Genomic DNA, 23,950 nt, shown 5'->3' with positions numbered 1-23,950 from the left:
CAAATAAGTTTAAAAAAATATGTTGTCCTCCACTTTCTAAGGCACTGCCTATCCAACTGGAACATCTTTTGACTTTTCACGGATGGACCACATAAAGGCAGTCCCTTATTTCTAATAATCTTTTGCTATTGTTTTCAATAGCGTTTTGGGTGTACTAAATTTGCAGCAAGCTCCGCCTACTGGTTTCAGCTCATATAATGGACTTCGACTCCTGTTTTCTTTAACCTCCGTGGGAAACACAAACCAACCTAAACGGCTTCACTGTGTTGACGTTATACCTTCTTCTGTTCTCAATCAATCCCAAGGAGGTTTTTCTCAATCTAACCTGCTTGATTAAACCTACTTGGTCCTTTCCCCTTGACGTAACTTCCTGTTTCTGGCAACAGTGGCAAGGCGAAGTTGTGTAAGAGGCGGGGACGACGAGGAACTGGAGAAGAAAAGCTGTGGGGTTGGTGATGGAAGACATCAGGTATGAGGTTGACGGTAGGATGGGGAGGGAAGGTTGAGGGTGAAGTGCTGGATCGTCGTGGGTAGCGGGGGAAGACGTACTGGACCAGGGAGGGTGGAAGAGATGTGGCAGGACCACGGGGAGGGGAGACCGGTCCCCTAGGCCCTGAATGCGTATGAAGAGTGGTGTTCGGCGTGTAAGGGTAGCTGAATGTGACTTGGTATATCTGTTACTTTATAGTATCTATTATCAGTTATTTTATGGGGCAAGGGTTCTGTTGAAAGATTGACTTCAGATTTCTGGCATTGCGTATTTTAAAAATGAACTGTTGCCCAGGATAGCCTAATGAGTGAATCAATGGGTTAGTAGGCAGCGAAGTCAAATCTTGTTGCTGGAGCTTATTTTGATCTTTGGATAAATCAGTGTGTTTTCCATTGCCTCAGGTACATACCTAGGACTAGATCTACTAAACTAATTAACACGTATTGATATGTATCCTTCATTTACCACAGGACCTGTTTGATGCTTTCTCTACCTCACCAGCTCTCCCTCCACTAGTCCGTTCCCCTCTCTCTCCTTCCCCTCATTCCCTTTCCTCCTTTCCTGAAGTTACTATTGAGGAAACTACACTTCTCCTTTCTTCCTCAAAATGTACCACCTGTTCCTCTGATCCCATTCCCACCCACCTTCTTAATGCTATCTCTCCTACTCTTATTCCTTTTATCTGTCACATTCTCAATCTCTCACTTTCCACTGCGACTGTCCCTGCTGCCTTTAAACATGCTGTGGTCACACCTCTCCTTAAGAAGCCTTCACTTGACCCTACTTGTCCCTCTAATTACCGACCCATCTCCCTCCTTCCTTTTCTCTCCAAATTACTTGAGCGTGCTGTTCACCGCCGCTGCCTTGATTTTCTCTCCTCACATGCTATTCTTGACCCATTACAATCTGGTTTTCGCCCTCTCCACTCAACCGAAACTGCGCTTACTAAAGTCTCCAATGACCTATTACTGGCTAAATCCAGAGGTCAATATTCCATCCTCATTCTTCTTGATCTTTCCGCTGCTTTTGACACTGTCGATCACAACATACTTCTCGATACCCTGTCCTCACTTGGATTCCAGGGCTCTGTTCTTTCCTGGTTCTCTTCCTACCTCTCCCTCCGCACCTTTAGTGTTCACTCTGGTGGATCCTCTTCTACTTCTATTCCTCTGCCTGTCGGCGTACCTCAGGGTTCTGTTCTTGGTCCCCTCCTCTTTTCTATCTACACTTCTTCCCTTGGTTCATTAATCTCATCCCATGGCTTTTCCTACCATCTCTATGCTGATGACTCCCAAATCTACATTTCTACCCCTGATATCTCACCTTGCATCCAAACCAAAGTTTCAGCGTGCTTGTCTGACATTGCTGTCTGGATGTCTCAACACCACCTGAAATTAAATATGACCAAAACCGAGCTTCTCATTTTCCCCCCCAAACCCACTTCCCCGCTCCCCCCGTTTTCTATTTCTGTTGATGGCTCTCTCATTCTCCCTGTCTCCTCAGCTCGAAACCTTGGGGTCATCTTTGACTCTTCTCTCTCCTTCTCTGCTCATATCCAGCAGACCGCCAAGACCTGCCGTTTCTTTCTTTACAACATCCGTAAAATCCGCCCCTTTCTTTCCGAGCACTCTACCAAAACCCTCATCCACACCCTTGTCACCTCTCGTTCAGACTACTGCAATCTGCTTCTTGCTGGCCTCCCACTTAGTCACCTCTCCCCTCTCCAGTCGGTTCAAAACTCTGCTGCCCGTCTCATCTTCCGCCAGGGTCGCTTTACTCATACTACCCCTCTCCTCAAGACCCTTCACTGGCTCCCTATCCGTTTTCGCATCCTGTTCAAACTTCTTCTACTAACCTATAAATGTATTCACTCTGCTGCTCCCCAGTATCTCTCCACACTCGTCCTTCCCTACACCCCTTCCCGTGCACTCCGCTCCATGGATAAATCCTACTTATCTGTTCCCTTCTCCACTACTGCCAACTCCAGACTTCACGCCTTCTGTCTCGCTGCACCCTACGCCTGGAATAAACTTCCTGAGCCCCTACGTCTTGCCCCATCCTTGGCCACCTTTAAATCTAGACTGAAAACCCACCTCTTTAACATTGCTTTTGACTCGTAACCACTTGTAACCACTCGCCTCCACCTACCCTCCTCTCTTCCTTCCCGTTCACATTAATTGATTTGATTTGCTTACTTTATTTATTTTTTGTCTATTAGATTGTAAGCTCTTTGAGCAGGGACTGTCTTTCTTCTATGTTTGTACAGCGCTGCGTATGCCTTGTAGCGCTATAGAAATGCTAAATAGTAGTAGTAGTAGGAGGAGGATCTCTTTACTAATAATGTGCATTTGTTTGAATGGAACTTTCTTTGAGCTACTCTGGAAAGGCATGAGTGAAATCCAAATAGATATATTTACTGTAGGTTATAATTTGTAAAGCTGAGGAATCCACTTACAATGTAAAAATCGCACAAAAGGAGGAAAAGACCTCAAAGTACCCGGTGCTCAAGCAAACATTGCTTATTCCATTTTCACAGCACTCACCGGGCCAGTACATCACTACTTTTGGCTGTTTACGGATTGTGGTGAACAGGATGTTTTTTGAACACTAGAAGAAGAAAAATATAAAAAATACACGTAAGGAGGTTTTTGGCCGATGATGATGATCTGGCCTGGTGAGTGCTGTGAAGATTGAAGCAGCATTGTTTGGCTTGAGCACCCGGGTACTTTCATGTCTTTTCCCCCTTTTGTGCAATTTTTATATTGTAAATGGACTCAGCATTACAAATTATCTACTGTTTTTTGTTGAAAGAAGTTCCTTTTCTCTTGCTGCACCTCACGCCTGGAATAAACTTCCTGAGCCTGTACGTCTAGCTCCCTCTTTGGCTGTTTTCAAGTTCAAACTTAAAGCCCACCTCTTTAACACTGCTTTTGACTCCTAACCACTGCTCACTTGCCCTGTCCTTTTTAGCCTCACCTCTTTATTCCCTTACCCTTAATTGTTGTGTCTGTTACCTGACTTATCTAGATTGTAAGCTCTTTGAGCAGGGACTGTCTTTTGTGTATGGTGTACAGCGCTGCGTATGCCTTGTAGCGCTATAGAAATGATAAGTAGAAGTAGTAGGTTTTTGACCCTGTAGAAGAGTATTTACAACATTTGAACTTAAATGACAAGATATTACAAACCTAGCACAAGAAGACAATAGAGAGTTCCTACCTTTCAAACTTCACTTTAGCAAAATGGCTGTTATCAGTTGTCGGTGTTAAGGGGTGGGAATTGGGTGGAGAGTGGACCTGTATTGTACAAAACATTACTTGTGCAGTAGCAGGGCAGCAGTTGCCACCACCTGATGGGTATGGTAGGTGCATCCACATCACTCCTATGATTCCCACAGATATTTATGGAATGGAGAAGTAGCCGAATGGTTACAGCAATGGGCTGAGAACCAGGGGAACCCGATTCAAATCCCATTGCGGTCTGTGATCCTGGGGACAGAAAAATATCTACTGTACCTGATTGTACACTGCTTTGAATTAAAAACAAAACAAGTATTCAGTGTTGAACTTCCTGGACCACCCCCCAACATCCCCAATGGATGTTGCCAGCAATCCTTGATGTAGACCGTAGAAGTCTAGCAAGCTCCCGTTTTGTTTCCAATTACCGGTGTCGCCACCCAATCTCCGCTAAGATTCCACGGAACCATTTCTTCTAAATAGGATTACTTTGTGTTTATCCCATTTTTTTTTTGTTACATTTGTACCCCGCGCTTTCCCACTCATGGCAGGCTCAATGCGGCTTACATATTGTATACAGGTACTTATTTGTACCTGGGGCAATGGAGGGTTAAGTGACTTGCCCAGAGTCACAAGGAGCTGCCTGTGCCTGAAGTGGGAATCAAACTCAGTTCCCCAGGACCAAAGTCCACCACCCTAACCACTAGGCCATATTTGAATTCCATTACCGTTTTCATCTCCACCACCTCCTGCGAGAGGGCATTCCACATATCCACCACCCTCTCCGTGAAAAAATACTTCCAGACATTAGTCTTGAGTCTGCCCCTTTTCAACCTCAATTCATGTCCTCTAGTTCTACCGCCTTCCCGTCTCCGGAAAAGTTTTGTTTGTGGATTAATACCTTTCAAATATTTGAACGTCTGTATCATATCACCTCTGTTTCTCCTTTCCTCCAAGGTATACATGTTCAGGTCAGCAAGTCTCTCATACGATTTGCAACGCAAATCTCATACCATTTTTGTAGCTTTTCTTTGCACCACTTCCAGTGTTTTTACATCTTTAGCAAGATATGGCCTCCAAAACTGAACACAATACTCCAAGTGGGGCCTCACCAACGACTTGTAGAGGGGCATCAACACCTCCTTTCTTCTGCTGGTTATGCCCCTCTCTACGCAGCCTAGCATCCTTCTGGCCACGGCCGCAGCCTTGTCGCATTGTTTCTTCATCTTCAGATCCTCCGACACCAACACCCCAAGATCTCTCTCTTGAGTCGAGCTTACTAATCTGTCCCCTCCTATACGATATCTCTCTCTTGGGTTTCCGCACCCCAAGTGCATCACTCTACACTTTTTGGCATTAAATTTTAACTAGTATAAGCTCCTGGGGTAAACAATTCCGTCTGGTTTCACTTGTATATTGTTAAATGTCAAACAAGAAACCTTCTAAACAAACCTAAAATAATCCTAAAAAAATGGTGTCTAATGTGAACATCTATATTTTTTTCTTTTTAATATGCGAATAGTGCTCAGTGGGGGGGGGGGGGGGGGGGAGTGGGGGGGGGGGGTGTCCCACAGGACTGACTTGCAGTATATTACCGCTATGAACCCCTTATAACATCATAGCACTCCAACCTATTGTTATTGACTGATCTTTCAAGCTGTTACAATCACAGTAGTATGAGAAACTGGAAAAAACCTGTAAACAGACAGTTCTACTTAGCTCTCCAGGAATGATTGTGGTCATAGATAAATTAACATCCTGTGGGGATCCCCATCTGTAGTGTGACTTAAAACTCGATCATAGTATGCACTTCTCCCTAAAACCGGGATTGAAGTCCAGCACTCGGTGTCTTATCGCCGGTTCCCTACATGCTGGCATGTTTCACTCATAAGCGTCCTCAGGGGAGCCATGTTAGTATCTAAAATAAAAAATTATTATGTATAGTCACATAAAGTAAATTTCAGTTAGATAACTATGAGGCATATTTTCAAAGCACTTACAGTGGTGGAAATAAGTATTTGATCCCTTGCTGATTTTGTAAGTTTGCCCACTGACAAAGACATGAGCAGCCCATAATTGAAGGGTAGGTTATTGGTAACAGTGAGAGATAGCACATCACAAATTAAATCCGGAAAATCACATTGTGGAAAGTATATGAATTTATTTGCATTCTGCAGAGGGAAATAAGTATTTGATCCCCCACCAACCAGTAAGAGATCTGGCCCCTACAGACCAGGTAGATGCTCCAAATCAACTCGTTACCTGCATGACAGACAGCTGTCGGCAATGGTCACCTGTATGAAAGACACCTGTCTACAGACTCAGTGAATCAGTCAGACTCTAACCTCTACAAAATGGCCAAGAGCAAGGAGCTGTCTAAGGATGTCAGGGACAAGATCATACACCTGCACAAGGCTGGAATGGGCTACAAAACCATCAGTAAGACGCTGGGCGAGAAGGAGACAACTGTTGGTGCCATAGTAAGAAAATGGAAGAAGTACAAAATGACTGTCAATCGACAAAGATCTGGGGCTCCACGCAAAATCTCACCTCGTGGGGTATCCTTGATCATGAGGAAGGTTAGAAATCAGCCTACAACTACAAGGGGGGAACTTGTCAATGATCTCAAGGCAGCTGGGACCACTGTCACCACGAAAACCATTGGTAACACATTACGACATAACGGATTGCAATCCTGCAGTGCCCGCAAGGTCCCCCTGCTCCGGAAGGCACATGTGACGGCCCGTCTGAAGTTTGCCAGTGAACACCTGGATGATGCCGAGAGTGATTGGGAGAAGGTGCTGTGGTCAGATGAGACAAAAATTGAGCTCTTTGGCATGAACTCAACTCGCCGTGTTTGGAGGAAGAGAAATGCTGCCTATGACCCAAAGAACACCGTCCCCACTGTCAAGCATGGAGGTGGAAATGTTATGTTTTGGGGGTGTTTCTCTGCTAAGGGCACAGGACTACTTCACCGCATCAATGGGAGAATGGATGGGGCCATGTACAGTACAATTCTGAGTGACAACCTCCTTCCCTCCGCCAGGGCCTTAAAAATGGGTCGTGGCTGGGTCTTCCAGCACGACAATGACCCAAAACATACAGCCAAGGCAACAAAGGAGTGGCTCAGGAAGAAGCACATTAGGGTCATGGAGTGGCCTAGCCAGTCACCAGACCTTAATCCCATTGAAAACTTATGGAGGGAGCTGAAGCTGCGAGTTGCCAAGCGACAGCCCAGAACTCTTAATGATTTAGAGATGATCTGCAAAGAGGAGTGGACCAAAATTCCTCCTGACATTTGTGCAAACCTCATCATCAACTACAGAAGACGTCTGACCGCTGTGCTTGCCAACAAGGGTTTTGCCACCAAGTATTAGGTCTTGTTTGCCAGAGGGATTAAATACTTATTTCCCTCTGCAGAATGCAAATAAATTCATATACTTTCCACAATGTGATTTTCCGGATTTAATTTGTGATGTGCTATCTCTCACTGTTACCAATAACCTACCCTTCAATTATGGGCTGCTCATGTCTTTGTCAGTGGGCAAACTTACAAAATCAGCAAGGGATCAAATACTTATTTCCACCACTGTAGCCTTCCAAAGTTCCATAGGTTTCTACTAGATCCAGTAATGGATCTCATGGCCATGGCTTGCAATGCCAAAGTTCCCCAGTTCTTCAGCCGCAAACGTCAGCCAGGATCCGCAGGATTGGACGCTCTTCTCCAGCCATGGTCGGAACAACAGCTACTGTATTTTTTTTTTCTCCGTGGCCTCTAATAGGGAGAGTTCTTTGCCGCATACGGCGGCATCGGAGGCCGGTCTTTCTAGTGGCCCCAGACTGGCCCCGACGGCCGTGGTATGCGGATCTTGTTCGAGCACTCTCTGAGCCACCATTGCAACTTCCGGTGACTCCCGTTCTGCTGCATCAAGGGCCAGTTCAGATGGAAAATCCCTCCCGCTTTGGTCTTACGGCCTGGCTATTGAGAGGTGGCAGCTGAGGAAGAAGGGATTTTCAGGACCAGTCATTGCCACTCTTTTGGGGGCATGGAAGCAGTCTACTTCAGCAGCGTATGCGCGAGTGTGGAAAGCTTTCTCGGCGTGGTGTGCTTTGCGTGCTTAATCGCCTTTTCGGGCGGACATTCCGGTTATTCTGGAGTTCTTTCAGGATGGTCTTCAAAAGGGATGGGCGTATAATTCCCTTCAAGTGCAGGTGGCCGCGCTAGCTTGTTTTAGGGGCAAAGTGGACGATTCCTCTTTAGCAGCTCACTCTGATGTGGTCCGTTTCCTACGCGGGGCTCTTCAGCTTCGGCCTCCTCTGCGGCAGCCGTGCCCGTCGTGGCATTTGAATATGGTACTGCGAGCCCTCCAGGCCCCACCATTTGAGCTGTTGAATAAGGTTTCTGAGAAGGATCTAACACTTAAGACAGTGTTTTTGGTGGCCATTGCTTCAGCTAGGAGGATTTCTGAAATTCAAGCTTTTGTCTTCGAGATCCTTTTTTGCAGTTTTCTGAAGCAGGGGTGTCGATCCGGACGGTGCCGTCGTTTCTACCTAAGTGGTTTTGGCTTTCCATGTCCATCAGGCGGTTTATCTTCCGTCTTTTCGAGGAGAGGATTATCCGGGGGAGTTTGCCTCGCTACGTTTCCTGGACGTGCGGAGAGCCTTGTTTTGGTACTTGCGGATCTCTAATGAGTTTCAACGCTCAGATCATCTCTTTGTGCTCTTGTCGGGATCGAAAAGAGGTGAGGCGGCTTCTAAGGCTTCAATTGCTTGCTGGATTAGGGAAGCCATTGGAGCGGCGTATCTGCTACAAGGCCGGGCATCTCCAGTGGCCCTGAAGGCGCATTCTACTCGGGCACAGGCGGCTTCTTGGGTCTTGGCCTTATCTCTGGAAGAGATTTGGCGGCTACTTGGGCGTCCCTTCATACTTTTGCGAAGCATTACAGGCTAGACATGTCTGCTCTGGAGGTTTTGAGTTTTGGGGCGGGGAGCGTTGGCTTCCCACCCTACTTAAGGAATGGTTTGGTACATCCCACTAGTTCCTGGATTCATCTGCTGCAAGTGACAAGAAAGGTAAAATTATGTCTTACCTGATAATTTTCTTTCCTTTAATGCAGCAGATGAATCCAGGATCCCTCCCTAGTTCAGCCGACGTTTTTTTCATTTTCCGCGCAGTGTGGCTATTTTTTCCTTCCGGGTTCTCTTTTGCAGAGTTCAGACAGATATGGGAACATGGAAAGGATTCCGATTTCTGGATCAAGTTGCAGTTATTTTGAAGTTCTTATTTGGTTCTCTGTTTTTCATAGTGAGGATAGTTTCTGGTTGTTATTGATTTCATATTTTTGGCCTTTGCAAATGCTTACGAATGAAAGGCTACAGAGGAAATTGGAGGGTCATGGGATAGGAGGAAATGTCCTATTGTGGATTAAAAATTGGTTGAAGGATAGGAAACAGAGAGTGGGGTTAAATGGGCAGTATTCACAATGGAGAAGGGTAGTTAGTGGGGTTCCTCAGGGGTCTGTGCTAGGACCGCTGCTTTTTAATATATTTATAAATGATTTAGAGATGGGAGTAACTAGCGAGGTAATTAAATTTGCTGATGACACAAAGTTATTCAAAGTCGTTAACTCGCGACAGGATTGTGAAAAATTACAAGAGGACCTTACGAGACTGGGCTAAATGGCAGATGACGTTTAATGTGAGCAAGTGCAAGGTGATGCATGTGGGAAAAAAGAACCCGAATTATAGCTACGTCATGCAAGGTTCCACGTTAGGAGTTACGGACCAAGAATGGGATCTGGGTGTCGTCGTCGATAACACACTGAAACCTTCTGCTCAGTGTGCTGCTGTGGCTAGGAAAGCGAATAGAATGTTGGGTATTATTAGGAAAGGTATGGAAAACAGGTGTGAGGATGTTATAATGCCGTTGTATCGCTCCATGGTGCGACCGCACCTTGAGTATTGTGTTCAATTCTGGTCGCCGCATCTCAAGAAAGATATAGTAGAATTGGAAAAGGTGCAGCGAAGGGCGACTAAAATGATAGCGGGGATGGGACGACTTCCCTATGAAGAAAGACTAAGGAGGCTAGGGCTATTCAGCTTGGAGAAGAGAAGGCTGAGGGGAGACATGATAGAGGTATATAAAATAATGAGTGGAGTGGAACAGGTGGATGTGAAGCGTCTGTTCACGCTTTCCAAAAATACTAGGACTAGGGGGCATGCGATGAAACTACAGTGTAGTAAATTTAAAACAAATCGGAGAAAAGTTTTCTTCACCCAACGTGTAATTAAACTCTGGAATTCATTGCCGGAAAATGTGGTGAAGGCAGTTAGCTTAGCAGAGTTTAAAAGGGTTGGACGGTTTCCTAAAGGACAAGTCCATAAACCGCTACTAAATGGACTTGGAAAAATCCAAAATCCCAGGAATAACATGTATAGAATGTTTGTACATTTGGGAAGCTTGCCAGGTGCCCTTGGCCTGGATTGGCCGCTGTCGTGGACAAGATGCTGGGCTCGATGGACCCTTGGTCTTTTCCCAGTGTGGCATTACTTATGTACTTATGACATCACTGCCTTTAGTTTGTTTATCTCTATCTCCACCTGCTAGTAGGCGGACTTAACCCACTAGTTCCTGGATTCATCTGCTGCGTTAAAGGAAAGAAAATTATCAGGTAAGACATAATTTTACCATCTTGAGCCTTCCGCCTTGCAGCATAGTAAGCTATGATGTCTCCTCTCAACACAGCCTTGGCAGCGTCACAGAACAAAACAGGGTCAGCCCTGTGATTATCGTTGAAAGTTGTATACTCTACCCATTTACCCCTAATGTAATCTGAAAACTGGGGATCCGTATATTGTGATAAAATCACCTCCAGGATTGTCTGAAATACAAGTCCCAGAAGGCATTGCAGGCAAGGAGCCAGGGGGTGAGATGAGGAACCCGGACTGGACTCCTAGCTGCAATGGGAGAAGACATGGGGGTAAGCTGGCAGTATGTGTAGATTGGCTGCCACTAGGGGGAAAGAGAGATAGGAAACCCTGTGTGCAGGAGCTCATCATTAGTCTAATGCTCAACTCAACTGGTATGGGATGGGGAAGCTAATGGAAGGAGAATGATTGGTTGTGGTAGCTGAAGCCAGAGATTGATTAGGCAGGTGGGAAGGAGTCTCAGCAGTTCAGTTGAGGAGAGAGAAGCAGAAGGAGAGGAGCAGTTGCAGGCTGAAAACCCGTGGGCAGGAGGTCCCTAAATTAAAGCAGGCTTAAATTTCTTGGGTGAGAGGAAGTCACAAAAGTATTGAATTCACTGTGAAGCTGATGCAGGGAAAAACCCTTGGGTAGAGGGAGTCCCTAAAATATTGAACTCTCCTGAAGGTAAAGAGGATAGAAGGTAGAGACTGCTGCTTGGTGACTGAACTGTGATGATGAACTGAAAGAACTGTTTGTCTTGGGAATTGAACTACTGTTATTGTGTATTGGATAAAGAGCCCAGACTGGAGCTGACTGTAAGCATGTATTGAATCCTGGTATGTGCTGATAGCCTGCTGCTTAAAGGGGACTGTTGGCCACGCACTTTCAGGTGGCTTATATGTACTTAAGATTGAAGGTGAATGCTGTTGTTGGAACTGTGTATTAGAAACCTGCATGGAATAAAAGTCCTTAAGATTGAAGTTACTGGTGGACATCTATTTCTTCATTGTACCAGGAGCCTGTGGCTGGAGGAGATTGTTCTATCCTTGGCTGCACAAGAAAGGTACCTGGTTACAATATAGATCAATAGGAAATCTCCACAACTATGCTCGGCGAGCTCCCTCATTGGCAAGAAATTGTAGCCACACCATGGCGTGATCAGACACCTCTATAGGACCTCTATGTGCCTCAACTTTCTCCGAGAAAAAGGACCTATCCACCAGCAAGTAATTATCCTGGAGTGCGTCATTTGCGCTCTGGATAGGTGAGTATAATCACGCTCAGTAGGATGTAACAAATGCCAGACATTTACTGGGTCCAACACCACACAGAATAAAGACAGTCCCTTGGTCCTGTCTATTACAAGTTGGCGGGGATTATGAGATCTGTCCCATTCCAGATCTGCTACAGAATTGAAATCCCCCCCCCCCCCCCCCATAAGCCTAGGATGAGGTGGAAAACGATGCAATTGTGCCATTGAGCGTTGATAAAAAGATTTCCAATATTCATTAGGAGCATAAACGCATAATATCAAAGGCTGAAGATCAACAGTCACACAAGCTATAATAAACTGGCCCTCCAGATCGGAAAACACTTTCTGCGTTTCAACATGTAACGATTTATGAAAAAGAATAGTGACTCCAGCTATCTTTGCTTCTGCAGGGGCTTTTAGGAATGTGCCCACCCACCATGTAAGAAATTTCCTATGTTCCTCAGCATTCAAATGCTTTTCCCCGAAGAAAAGCAATCTGTGCCCGATGCTTGTGCAGGGTGTGAAGGATCTTTCTCCTTTTTGATAGGGGAAGAAATACCTCATACTTTCCAAGTAAACAATGCCCAATACATACATCTGTCCCAGCCATCAGAATCCCCATCTATCACACAGCCAGCGAGCCTGCAGCCACCTCCCTCCCCAACCCATCGCACCTCCTCAGCTCCCAACTTTATCCCTTCAAAGCCTTATAGTACAACCTCACACAATCGGCTAATATTTTTCAATTATTTGTTGGATATCCACATATAATCTAAATTATCATATATATCCAGCTACAAATAGTCTCTACTACTTAAATCATAATTTATTCATTCAGCATTTCAGACTTTATATTTATATGACTTCAGCGATGTCCGTTGCCACTTTCATTATTGTAATGGCAACGTTAACAACATCCATCATCTTCATAGGTCAACTACATTGACTACTTCTTATCTCAGAAACTTTGATAAAGTCTATTGAACTTATGTTTTACAATCTTCGGACCAAGGGGTTAGACATTGAATTTGTCTCTTTCGGGCTAATGTGGGGTATAAATGGCATGAATGAATAAATAAATGCATTGTCTTCCGTACTGCTAAATACAAAATTCAAAAAGATGTACATTTCCAAAAAAACAAACATCCATGGGCAGTATGGTCTCCTTTCCTTTCCCACCCATCCCCTTCTATCCCATTTCTCTATTTCCCCCTTTTCCCTTCCCCCCCCTAATGTACATCCCCCTTACCACTCTTTTTTTCCAGCCTCCCTGTACCCACACTCCATCCACCTTTTTTCCAGCCCACTCCCACCTGTCTTCCCAATCTTTTTTTCAGCCCCCTCCCACCCACCCACCTACCCACTGACTTCATCCATTCATTCATCCAATCTACCCACCCACCACACAAATGCTTGTCTTGCTCTTCATTTCTGCAGGTATCCACCCCAATAACAAATGAAAATTTGTTTTTTTGCTATGTTCACAAACCTCTGTTTACTTTCATCACCGTTTTAAACATTATGCATTTATTTATTTACTGTCTTGCAACAAAACTCTCATTGCATTTACAGCTTACATGTCAGACATCATGACAAACTGTTGAAAGGTGATATTTATAAAACCCTCAGCTTAACTAAACCAATGCAAACCCTGCATAATAAAAAAAACATGGACCCCATGCCATTCATAGCACACATTTAAAAAAACTTCAATCCCTCACTGCCTTTCAGACCAGGAGAACAACTTAATATAATGGGTGCCCTCCCCACACATACCCTAGTGGTCTCTTTGAGACAGGAAAGATTCCCATTCTTTCCTGCGCCGCTGCTGCTGAACCACTTGCTGCCTCCGCTTCTTTCAAATGGCTGCCGAGACTTCAAGTGGCAGCCTCGCAAGACTTCAGCGAAAGTCTTTCGAGGCCGTCGCTTGAAATCTCGGCAGCCGTTAAAGAAGCGGCAGCAGTGAATAGATCAGCGGCAGCAGGATAGGAAAGTATGCAAAGCAAATTTTAACAGTGCAAAGTTCTGATATCTATCAATACTATATACTACTACTACTACTACTTAACATTTCTAGAGCGCTACTAGGGTTACGCAGCGCTGTACAATTAACAAAGAGAGACCGTCCCTGCTCAAAGAGCTTACAATCTAATAGACAAGTGAACGGTCGGTCCGATCGGGGCAGTCAAATTGGGGCAGTCTGGATTCACTGAACGGTAAGGGTTAGGTGCCGAACGCAGCATTGAAGAGGTGGGCTTTAAGCAAAGACTTGAAGATGGGCAGGGAGGGGGCTTGGCGTAAGGGTTCAGGAAGGTTGTTCCAAGCATAGGGTGAGGCGAGGCAGAATGAGCGGAGCCTGGAGTTGGCGGTGGTGGAGAAGGGTACTGAGAGGAGGGATTTATCCTGTGAACGGAGGTTACGGGCGGGAACGTAAGGGGAGATGAGGGTAGAGAGGTAGTGAGGGGCAGCAGACTGAGTGCATTTGTAGGTAAGAAGGAGAAGCTTGAATGAATGCGGTATCTGATCGGAAGCCAGTGAAGTGACCTGAGGAGAGGGGTGATATGAGTATATCGGTTCTGGCGGAATATGAGACGTGCAGCAGAGTTCTGAACAGACTGAAGGGGGGATAGATGGCTAAGTGGGAGGCCGGTGAGGAGTAAGTTGCAGTAGTCCAGGCGAGAGGTAATGAGAGCGTGGACGAGAGTTCGGGTGGTGTTCATATATATATAATGTTCATAAAAGGAGGGAAAGACCTTAGATGTTTGTAATTGTGAAAACCAACAATAAGACTTGTTTCTCTTTCATTTGGTTAAAATCCTTATCAAAACTGTATTTTATTGATACTTTTTAATATTTTTATACTTATTATCTACTGTAACGTTTCAAGGGAAAATAAAAATAAGCTCAAAAGCACTTGAGCACAACAGGTGGTAATGCGCTGAACACAGCACAACTCCCGATGAAGCCGGAAGGTGAAACGGTGTTTCTGCTGAGTTTCATAAATCAATTGCTGAAGTTAAATGGTTTTGAGCTTATTTGCATTTTTATCTTCACTTGGAACATTACAGTTGATAAAAAATATTAAGTATCAATAAAATACCGATGAAAGAGAAACATCTTATTGTTGGTGTTCACAGCCAATTGCAGACATCTGTGGTCTTATCCTCCTTTTATAAATGCTATATAGGATTAATAGATATCAGCACTGCATTGTTAAAGTTTGATTAAAAATGTATGTGCACAACTTTTGCAATTTTTGACAACTGTACTCCCAAAAGTGTATCCCATTGTGTATAACCATATTTACAGTACAGTCTCGCTGACCTAAATGGGACGGACCTGTTGTCGGTCTTGACATCTAGAGGTGCCCAGTTCAAATCCCACTACTGCTCCTTGTGATCTTGGGCAAGTCTCTTAACCCTCCATTTCCTCGGGTACAGACTTAGACTGTGAGCCCTCTAGGGACAGGGAAATACCCAGTGTACCTAAATGTAACTCACTTGAGCTACTACTGAAAAAGGTGTGAGCAAAAAAAAATCCAAATAAAGTGAAAAGTCAGATAATACAGAAAACAATGGCAACCCCTCAAACAGTTCATAAAACAAACAAACAAAAAAAGGTTTTCTTTAGACTGAAACAACTTAGAGCTGACAATGATGTCACTTGGAGGGGGGGGGGGGGGTCTGTTGGATTTGCTGGATGGTTGGATTAGCGAAGGTTGAATAATAGACTGTACTGTATTTGAAAATCTGCAACTAGTTCACTAATGCATCTGTTTAATACTTTCCATCTCCTGTGATGCCATATCCGTTATAATACTGATGTGTGTGTTTTTTTTTTCTTAGATGAATCTCTGCAATAAACCACTAAATAAGACAGCACCAGAAACAAAGGAAGACGGAGCTCGCTGCGTGGAGCCACCTTCTCATTGCAGAACCAATGGCTGGAGCTGGCCTCCACACCCATTTCAGATCATTGCCTGGTTAACTTATTTCTTTTTCCTGGTTATTGGCTTCGGCATTCTGGTTCCTTTGCTTCCTCATCACTGGGTTCCTGCCGGGTACATTGTATCCTTTTTTGTTGTATTGCAGGTGGTCAGATTTGCTCCAGACAGTACATGCTGATGTCATCTTTGGGCCAAGAGTCAGTTATCACAGTTTGTGTTTTCCTGATTTCTCAGATCTCGGTCTGCTGCCCGATCTCTTAGATGCTAGAGAGAGTTTTTGGATAAAATAATGTGGTTGCCTTGAGAAATGAATAAAAAAAACCACACACACTCATACACATATTTGTTACATTTGTATGCCACATTTTCCCACCTATTTGCAGGCTCAATGTAGCTTACATAATACCATAAAGGCATTTGCCAAGTCCGGTAGGGAACAAATACAATTTGTTAGGGTGGAATAGGGAAGATAAGATTCAGGCACGTAGGGTTAAAGAAAGGGAGGGTTTGATAATGTCCAATACGATCTTTGGTATTGATGTGTTGTGGAGTTGAGACATTTATGTTGGGTCAGTCGGGTATGCCTTTCCAAACAGATGAGTCTTTAGTGATTTTCTGAATTTTAGATGTTGTAGATTGTTTTCACAGCTTGTGGCAGTGCGTTCCACATTCGTGTACTTATGTAGGAGAAGTTGTACGTATGGGTTGTCTTGTATTTAAGTCCTTTGCAATTTGGGTAGTGGAGATTCAGTTAAGTCCGTGATGAGCTGGTTCTATTTCTGGTTGGGAGATCAATCAGGTCAATCATGTAACCTGGGACTTCACTGTAGATAATCTTGTGGACCAGGTTGCAGATTTTGAAGGTGATGCGTTCTCTGATCGGAGGCCAGTGTATTTTTTCACAGAGTGGGGTGGCACTTTGGAATCGTGTTTTACCAATTACCAACCTGGCTGCTGTGTTTTGGGCTGTTTGGAGTTTCTTTGTGAGTTGTTCTTTACATCCTGCATAGATTCCATTGCAGTAGTCAGCGTGGCGTAGTACCATTGATTGAATTAGTTTAAGGAATATTTCCCTCTGGAAGAAAGGTTTTATACGTTTTGAGTTTCTACATTGAGTGGAACATTTTCTTTACAGTGGAGTTTACGTAGGTCTCGTGTAAGATTGCAATCAATTGTAACACCTAGTATTTTGAGACTATCTGAGATGGGGAGGGTATGATCTGAAGTGATTAAGGTTGTGAGTTTGTAATTATTGTGCTGGGGTGACAGGATAAGGCAGTGTGTTTTATCAGCGTTCAGCTTCAGTTGAAATGAGTTTGCCCATAAGTCCATAGTGTTCAAACCTCGCTTGATGACATTGGTGATTTCTGATAGATCGTGTCTAAAAGGGATGTAGATTGTGACATCATCAGCATAGATGAACGGGTGGAGACCTTGGTTTGATAGGGACTTGGCCAGTGGGATCATTAATATATTGAAGAGTATTGGTGACAATGGTGAACCTTGAGGAACTCCGCAGTCTGATTTCCACATTGGTGATATGTTTGTGTTAGATTTTACTTGGTATGTTCTGGTGGTTAGAAAACTCTTGATCCAGCTAAGTATATTTCCACCAATCCCGAAGTGTTCTAGAAGATGAAGACGTATATTGTGGTTTACCATATCGAATGCACTCGACATGTCAAATTGGAGAAGTATGCTATTACCTAAGGCTATTTCATTCTTGAATTTGGCCAGGAGAGTGACCAGCACAGTTGGGCGGAATCCTGATTGAGATTCATGTAATAAGAAGAACTTATCCATATAGTTAGAGCTGTTTGGTCACCATGCTCTCCATCAGTTTAACTACTAGTGGGATAGATGCAACTGGGTGGTAGTTGGTGAGATCGTTCGTTTTTTTCTTTGTGTCCTTCGGTAAAGGGGTGAGTAGGATGTTGCCATGTTCTTCAGGGAAACGACCTTGTTGGAGCATGTAGTTTAGGTAGGATTTGAGGTCTTCTATGAAGCGATTGGGGGCGGATTTGAGAAGGTGGCTGGGGCAGGTGTCCAATTTGCAGTGTGTATTGGAGAATCTGAGAATAGTTTGCATAACTGATTCAGTGGTGAGAAGAGAAAATTTTGACTAGTTACGGTCAGCTGGGCATTCACCAGGGTTTGAGTCCAGTTCATTGATGAAATTTTCAATGTTGATGTTGTGCTGAGGAAGTGTATTGCATAATTTTATTATTTTGTCATGGAAGTATTTAGCGAGATTGTCTGCAGATGGAATGTCTGAGTTGGTTGTGATAATTGGAGTGGTGTCTAGGAGCTTGTTTACGATTGAAATAGTTTCTTCAAATCATTGTAATCTGGACCTTAGTTTTGTAATAGGATCTTTTGGACTGTCTTATTGCATATTTGTATTTTCTTTGTATTTGTTTCCATGCGTTGAGTGTGTGTTCATCTTTTATTTTTTTCCATGCTTGTTCGTTTCCTGGTTTGTGTTTTGAGTTTTTTTAGATCATCATTGAACCATGAGATTGAGTTTTGTCTTCTTGTTACTCTTATTCTTAAGGGTGGTATATATATAAGGCATTTTCTTCAGCAGCAGTGTTCAACAGTTCAAAACCTCACAGAGCAGTTCTGTCAAAATCAGTTTTTTTAGAAAATTTTATATTTATAGAACATATATTAAATCCAAGAATCAAACACTTGTACAGAATTGCAGAAGAAATTACAATGATAAAAGCAAGAAATATACAATGAAAAACAAAAGGTCTTTAATCCATTAATTAGAGGAGGTCCAAAAAGAAAAAAAAAAAACCCCTATATATATATAATATAATTGTACTGTCAATGTTCCATGGCTGTCTGGGTTCGTAACATCCTGACGTCAGCAAGCCTCCAGCGTTCCATTCCCTCTCACTGTGCCGCCCTCACGTAAAGACGAAATGACATCAGAGGGCAGAGGAGGATCGCGGGAAATGGAGGGGAGGCCAGAATCGCGGGGGAGGGAAGAATCGCGGGATACGGAGGGGAGGGCAGGGGAGAGAGGAGAAATCGCTTTGACGAGAGCCTTAACATAACCATTACAAGATAGCCTTGCTAGTGCCTGTTTCATTTTTTTTTTACTACTTTCATTATAAAAGAGAAAAAAAAGGAAGAAAGTAGCATTTTCAACCAGAACCAAATTTCAACACAGTGATTGAAGCTTAGAAGGACCTACAAAAGGAGGATCCATCACTCTTCTACTAATAAAAAAGGCAGATATTTGAGGAGGATCTAAAAAGACATGTTTAACAGACTTGTTTCAGGAAGTGCTCACTCCTCCTCCTCATTTTTGTGTGCTTTAGTTACATCAGGAAAAATTCTAAGTACATTGGCCAAAAGAGGCACACCACAATATTTAAAGAACATATGCTGGAGTTGATCCCAGTCAGCACTAAGGGGTCCTCTTACTAAGCTGTGGTAAAAAGTGGCCTTAGAGTGCCCTTATGCGGGTGTTTCCTGCGTGCTAAGACCATTTTTACCACAGCAGTAAAAATGGCTTTTTACCATTTTTTTTGCATTAATGGCCATGTTGCCATTAGTGTGTGATCCCAAACTTATGTGGAGAACCAACTTGTTTGCCATTTATATCTAGTACAGAATTCTGCTGTTAGACTGATTTTTGGATTATCTCGATTTGAGTCACTTCAGTCTTGTTATTCTAAACTTCACTGGCTACCAGTTGCTGAGAGAATTCAGTTTAAATTAGGTATCACTACCTTTAAAATTCTTAGGGAAATTCCTGATAATATGCTGAACTTAGTATTCCTGCTACAAGGGTCTTCTTCCAGATATGATACTCATAATTTCTTTCAGCTAAGATTTCCAATGTTTAAGAATTTAAAATCAGTTAAGCATCTTACAGTTCAATACCAGTTAGCTAATTTGTGGAATCAGCTTTTGTTGTGTCTGTCCTGTACTCACTATCTTTTATTTAGAAAACATTTAAAAGCTTTCTTATTTGGCAAAGCGGGTTTGTCAAATGTTTAGTTTGATATTGGTTTGTTTTGATTATAATTCCTAGATTGATTGGTCCAGCTCTTGATTGTTGCAATCCGTCCATGAACTGTATCAGTTTAGGTGGAATAGAAGAACTGGCAATAGCACATTTGAGTAGTAAAAAGATTTTGCAGGACTGCTTGTCTAAACTAGCTATTCTGTCTAGAATGCTGCTCCAGACAGTACTGAGCAGTGAAGGTGTGCATAGAAGACCACATTGCTGCCTTGCAAATTTCCTCAATGGAGGCAGAGTGGAAATGGTTTACTGAGACCACCATGGTTCTTACATTGTGAGCGGTGACATAACCATGAAGGATCAACCCAGCCTGAACAGTTTGGTTCTTCAGATTATGAAGGAAATATGTTAAATTATGTTTGAGATTCCAATCAAATTGCTTTGTGAAGGGAACATCTTATTCCCCTTCACATCAGGAACACAAGGAGCTCTCCTCCACCTTGCAGATGAAAGTGATCAAGCATATTCTTTGGCAGGAGGATACTGTCTGTGATCTTTATGTTCAGAGTGCTATGAGCATAAGCATATTGCATTTGTTTTGTAACAGAACTGCATGTCTAAAATTTGTTGTAGATTTATTAACTCTATACAGGACCCCTGACGAATGCTGTCGTGCCGAAATACGGCCCGTGTTGGGTTTTTCGTGTATATGCTGTTGAATAAACAATTTGAAACATTTAACATTGAATGTCTTGGAATTTGTGACCTTTGGACTTGTAGTATTTGTGGGTTCCACCCCTTTTTTGGCTTGTGCTTGCTGCTTTTTTGTGGAATATCTTTTCTTCTTCTGCTTCTTTTTTTTTTTTTTGACAAGTGGGAGAGCAATTTTAACAAGGACTTCTCAAGTCTGGTGCATTTAGGTTCCTATGCAGATGTAGTTAAATTTCCTCTGAGACAGGAACTTTGTTTGAGAATGTAAAAAAAAAAAAATCATCAATACCAATTTTTTTATTTTTGCCCAAACTGTGCACAAATAGCAGGAGAAAGTAGCATTGAGATGTCTCCCCTTGTGTATTTAGTTATAAAACTGATTAAGGACAAGCATAATATAGATTCTTACTAAAATAGGGTAAAGGAGTCCAGACACTAGCCTACACTGTAGACATTATACCAACCTGATGCACAATCCAGAATAAAAAAAAAAGCCCATTGATGTCACTGAATGTGAGGACTATATGCTCTGAAAAATTTACAGTTAAGTGCAATACATGTCTCAAATTTTATAATATATAAACTTCATTTCATTGTATGTTTCAATCATTTTTATTCAAAACTTAAGGAAGAAGAAAAGTTAACATCATCATGTATGAACCTCTGATATTTTCCCCCATGTGGCTAAACTAACACATAGTACTTCTACCCCAACAAATAGGACTTAACCTTCCCTCCCACCCCCCTTGTTTCCCTTGCTATGGCATCAAATGAACATAATAACGCAGGGTACAGGGCAATATCTAGAAGTTTAACAGTCTACTCCTGGCAGTTGGAGTCAGAGTATTCCAAAAGGGGAGTCCAAGTGAGTTGGAAACGCACTCTAGTCGTCGTTTTAAAGTCTGTAATTCCCATCATCTCTACCCGTTGTAACGTTATCATATGCACACGCCACTGCGATACTGTATGTAAGCCATTCTGAGAGTATTGCTTGTTTAGCCACTACAGTAGCTTTGCGTACAAAAGCGGTAAATCCTGATGGGACAGGATGTATGAGAACAGGATGGCCTAGGAGCAGCGCCGAGTCATACTTCCAAGCCCACCTTCCACATCTCAGAAACATATTGTACTAGTTCCTTCCAAAATCGGACTATGCCCTTGCAGGACCAAAACATGTGCCCGAGGGTGGCCCCCGGATCCCTGCATTTGAGGCACTCTCCCCAAGGCGAGAGTCCCATGTGAAGGACTCTTCTAGGAGAAATGTAGAGTCAAAGAGCAAATTTGTATTGTAGCTTCCAGTGCTGTGTCATTTTCATTGTTTTGCGCATTGTAAGCACAAGGGACTTGAACTGAGGCAATGTAAGGGCCATGGGGATATCTCGTTTCCAGGCAGCCAGTAACTTGGCATAGTCCAGTTCGGTAACTGTCTCTGATGTGCCTGTGATGGAACGTGAAGGGCACTTTTTGCTGTGCCTCTAAAGAGAATGCTGTTGCCAACTCTTCCCGGACATCCTCCGCCAGCGCCTCCCAGGACAAGGAACGTATATAATGCTTTAGCTGTGCATAATAGAACTCATCGGAGGACGGCAGGGCGTATTCAGCACAGAGCTTCTGAAACGGCTTTATCTGTCCTTCAAGGGTAAGTACTTGTAACAAGTATACTATCCCTTTCCTTTTCCATCTGCAGAACACCGAATATAGCCTTCCAGGTGCAAAGGCAGGGTTCCCGCATATTGGCACGTATGGTGTAACCTTTGAAGAAAATCCATGTAATTTACAGATCCATTTCCAAGTTGCTTTTGCTGATGTCATTCTTCCTGTATGCTTCAGTAGGGGCGGCAATGGTAATCCCATCGTATTCAAATAGCTGCTGAAGTGCGTTTCTGGGTATAATTGTAATTCCAATTCTGTATTTGTATGGTCCTGTGTTCTGCAAAACCAGTCAGTGATGTGGCGCATGCCACTAGCTATTGTTAGATATTTCATGTTCAGTAGTCCCAAACCCCCATATTCTACCGGTATACTCAGTGTTGGAATGGAAAGGCGGGGTTTCTTCCCACTCCACAAAAATGTTTGCATTAGCCTGATTAATTTCTTTTCCTCCCCCCTCTTTAAGTAGAGCCACTTTGTAACTACAATCATGCTGTACAATGCAATACGCCCCAGAAGAGAGAGTGGAAGGGATCCCCATGTCTACAATTGTTTTTCAGTGTCTTTTAATAAGCGTTGCATATTTAGCTCGTATAACTGGACAAATCAGCTGGAATACATACTCCTAAATACTTAATCATGCCCTGCGCCCACTGTAAGGGAAACTGTCCAGACCAAGACGTTTTGACGTCCGGTAGAATGGGAAGTGCAATGGACTTGTATAAATTGAATTTAAAGCCAGAAAATTTCCCAAATTGTTCAATTATCTGCAGCAGCCTGCTTAAGCTCTGGGTAGGGTTTTTCAATAGTACCAGCAGATCATCTGCGTAGGCCAACGCCCTGTTGTCATGACCTGCCAAGGTGACCCCCTCAAGGTCCTGGGTAGACGCAATGATCCTCCGCAGTGGCTCCAAGGACAAAACAAAAAGTAGCAGGGAGAGTGGACACCCCTGTCTCGTTCCACGACATATTTGGAACTCTGACTCTCTTGTGCCATTTACAAGAACCCTTGCCGTGGGCTGGCAATGTAGAGCGCGAACCGCCCGCAGGAACCACCCCGCTGTGCCCAAGAAGTCCCACCCGACCCGGTCAAAGGCCTTCTCCTTGTCTAAACTTACTACTAAGGAGGGCCCTCCATCTTGCTTACATGCTGCAATTGCCAGCAAGAGTTTCCTGATGTTGTGTACCGAATGCCTGCCTCTCACAAACCCTACCTGTTCTGCGTTGATTAACTGCGGTAAGAACTGGGCCAATCTCTCCACCAACATTTTAGCTATTATTTTAATGTCTACATTGAGGAGAGAGATTGGCCTATAAGACTCAGCCCTGTCATGGGGTTTACCCGGCTTAGGTATTAACGATGTGAGAGCCATATTAGCTTATCTTGGAAATTGTCCCGTTTCTATAACCTCATTGTAATATTCTAATAGAGCTGCCAGGACTTTCCCAGGTAGACTTTTGTAATCTCCTGTGAAACCATCAGGGCCTGGAGCCGAGCGCAGCTTTAGGGACTTAATCACCTGTTGTAGTTCTCCCAACCCTAAGGGCATGTTCAAGGCCTCTAACTCTTCTGCTGTGATTTTGGAGAGCCCCGCATGGTGTAGGTACTCTTGCATGACCTGCTCTGGGGGGGGGGGGGGGGGCGCCTCTGCCTTATATAGGGTAGCAAAATACTCTGTAAATACCTGACCTATCTGCTCTTTCTCCGTTGTGGGCCTACCTTTTGAGTCTTTTAACATTGTAACCGTACGGGGACCCCCCCCCCCCCAATTCTTGATTAAATGGCTCAACATTCTACCAGTCTTATTACTGAATCTCTGTAGTTATATTTGTAATAGAGGGCTGACCTGGTCTCTTTCTCATGTAACAAACTATTCAGTGTTACCTGTGTGGATTTTAAGTTTTCAAAGGTAGCTTTAGATGGGTGGTGTATGTAGATTCTTTTAGCCCTACTCAGTTGTCGCTCTAACTATAGTATCCTCGCCGCCCTCTTCTTATT

The 23,950-nt window shown here is 43.6% G+C and overlaps 1 protein-coding gene across 1 annotated transcript in view; it reads left to right on the top strand.

Annotated features, from left to right (window-relative positions):
- Positions 1-397: 397 nt before the first annotated feature.
- ZDHHC1 (zinc finger DHHC-type containing 1) overlaps positions 398-23,950 on the top strand; it is a 433,998-nt gene continuing 410,445 nt past the window's right edge. The window contains exons 1-2 of the mRNA XM_030203691.1: positions 398-469; positions 15,508-15,729. Coding sequence (XP_030059551.1) covers positions 15,508-15,729 — 222 coding nt within the window. The 5' untranslated portion in view covers positions 398-469. The remainder of the gene's footprint in view (positions 470-15,507; positions 15,730-23,950) is intronic.

Source organism: Microcaecilia unicolor, chromosome 5, assembly GCF_901765095.1.
Source record: "Microcaecilia unicolor chromosome 5, aMicUni1.1, whole genome shotgun sequence".
Lineage (NCBI taxonomy): Eukaryota > Metazoa > Chordata > Amphibia > Gymnophiona > Siphonopidae > Microcaecilia > Microcaecilia unicolor.
Note: the sequence above shows the minus strand (reverse complement) of the source record. Positions and strands in the feature narration are given on the sequence as shown.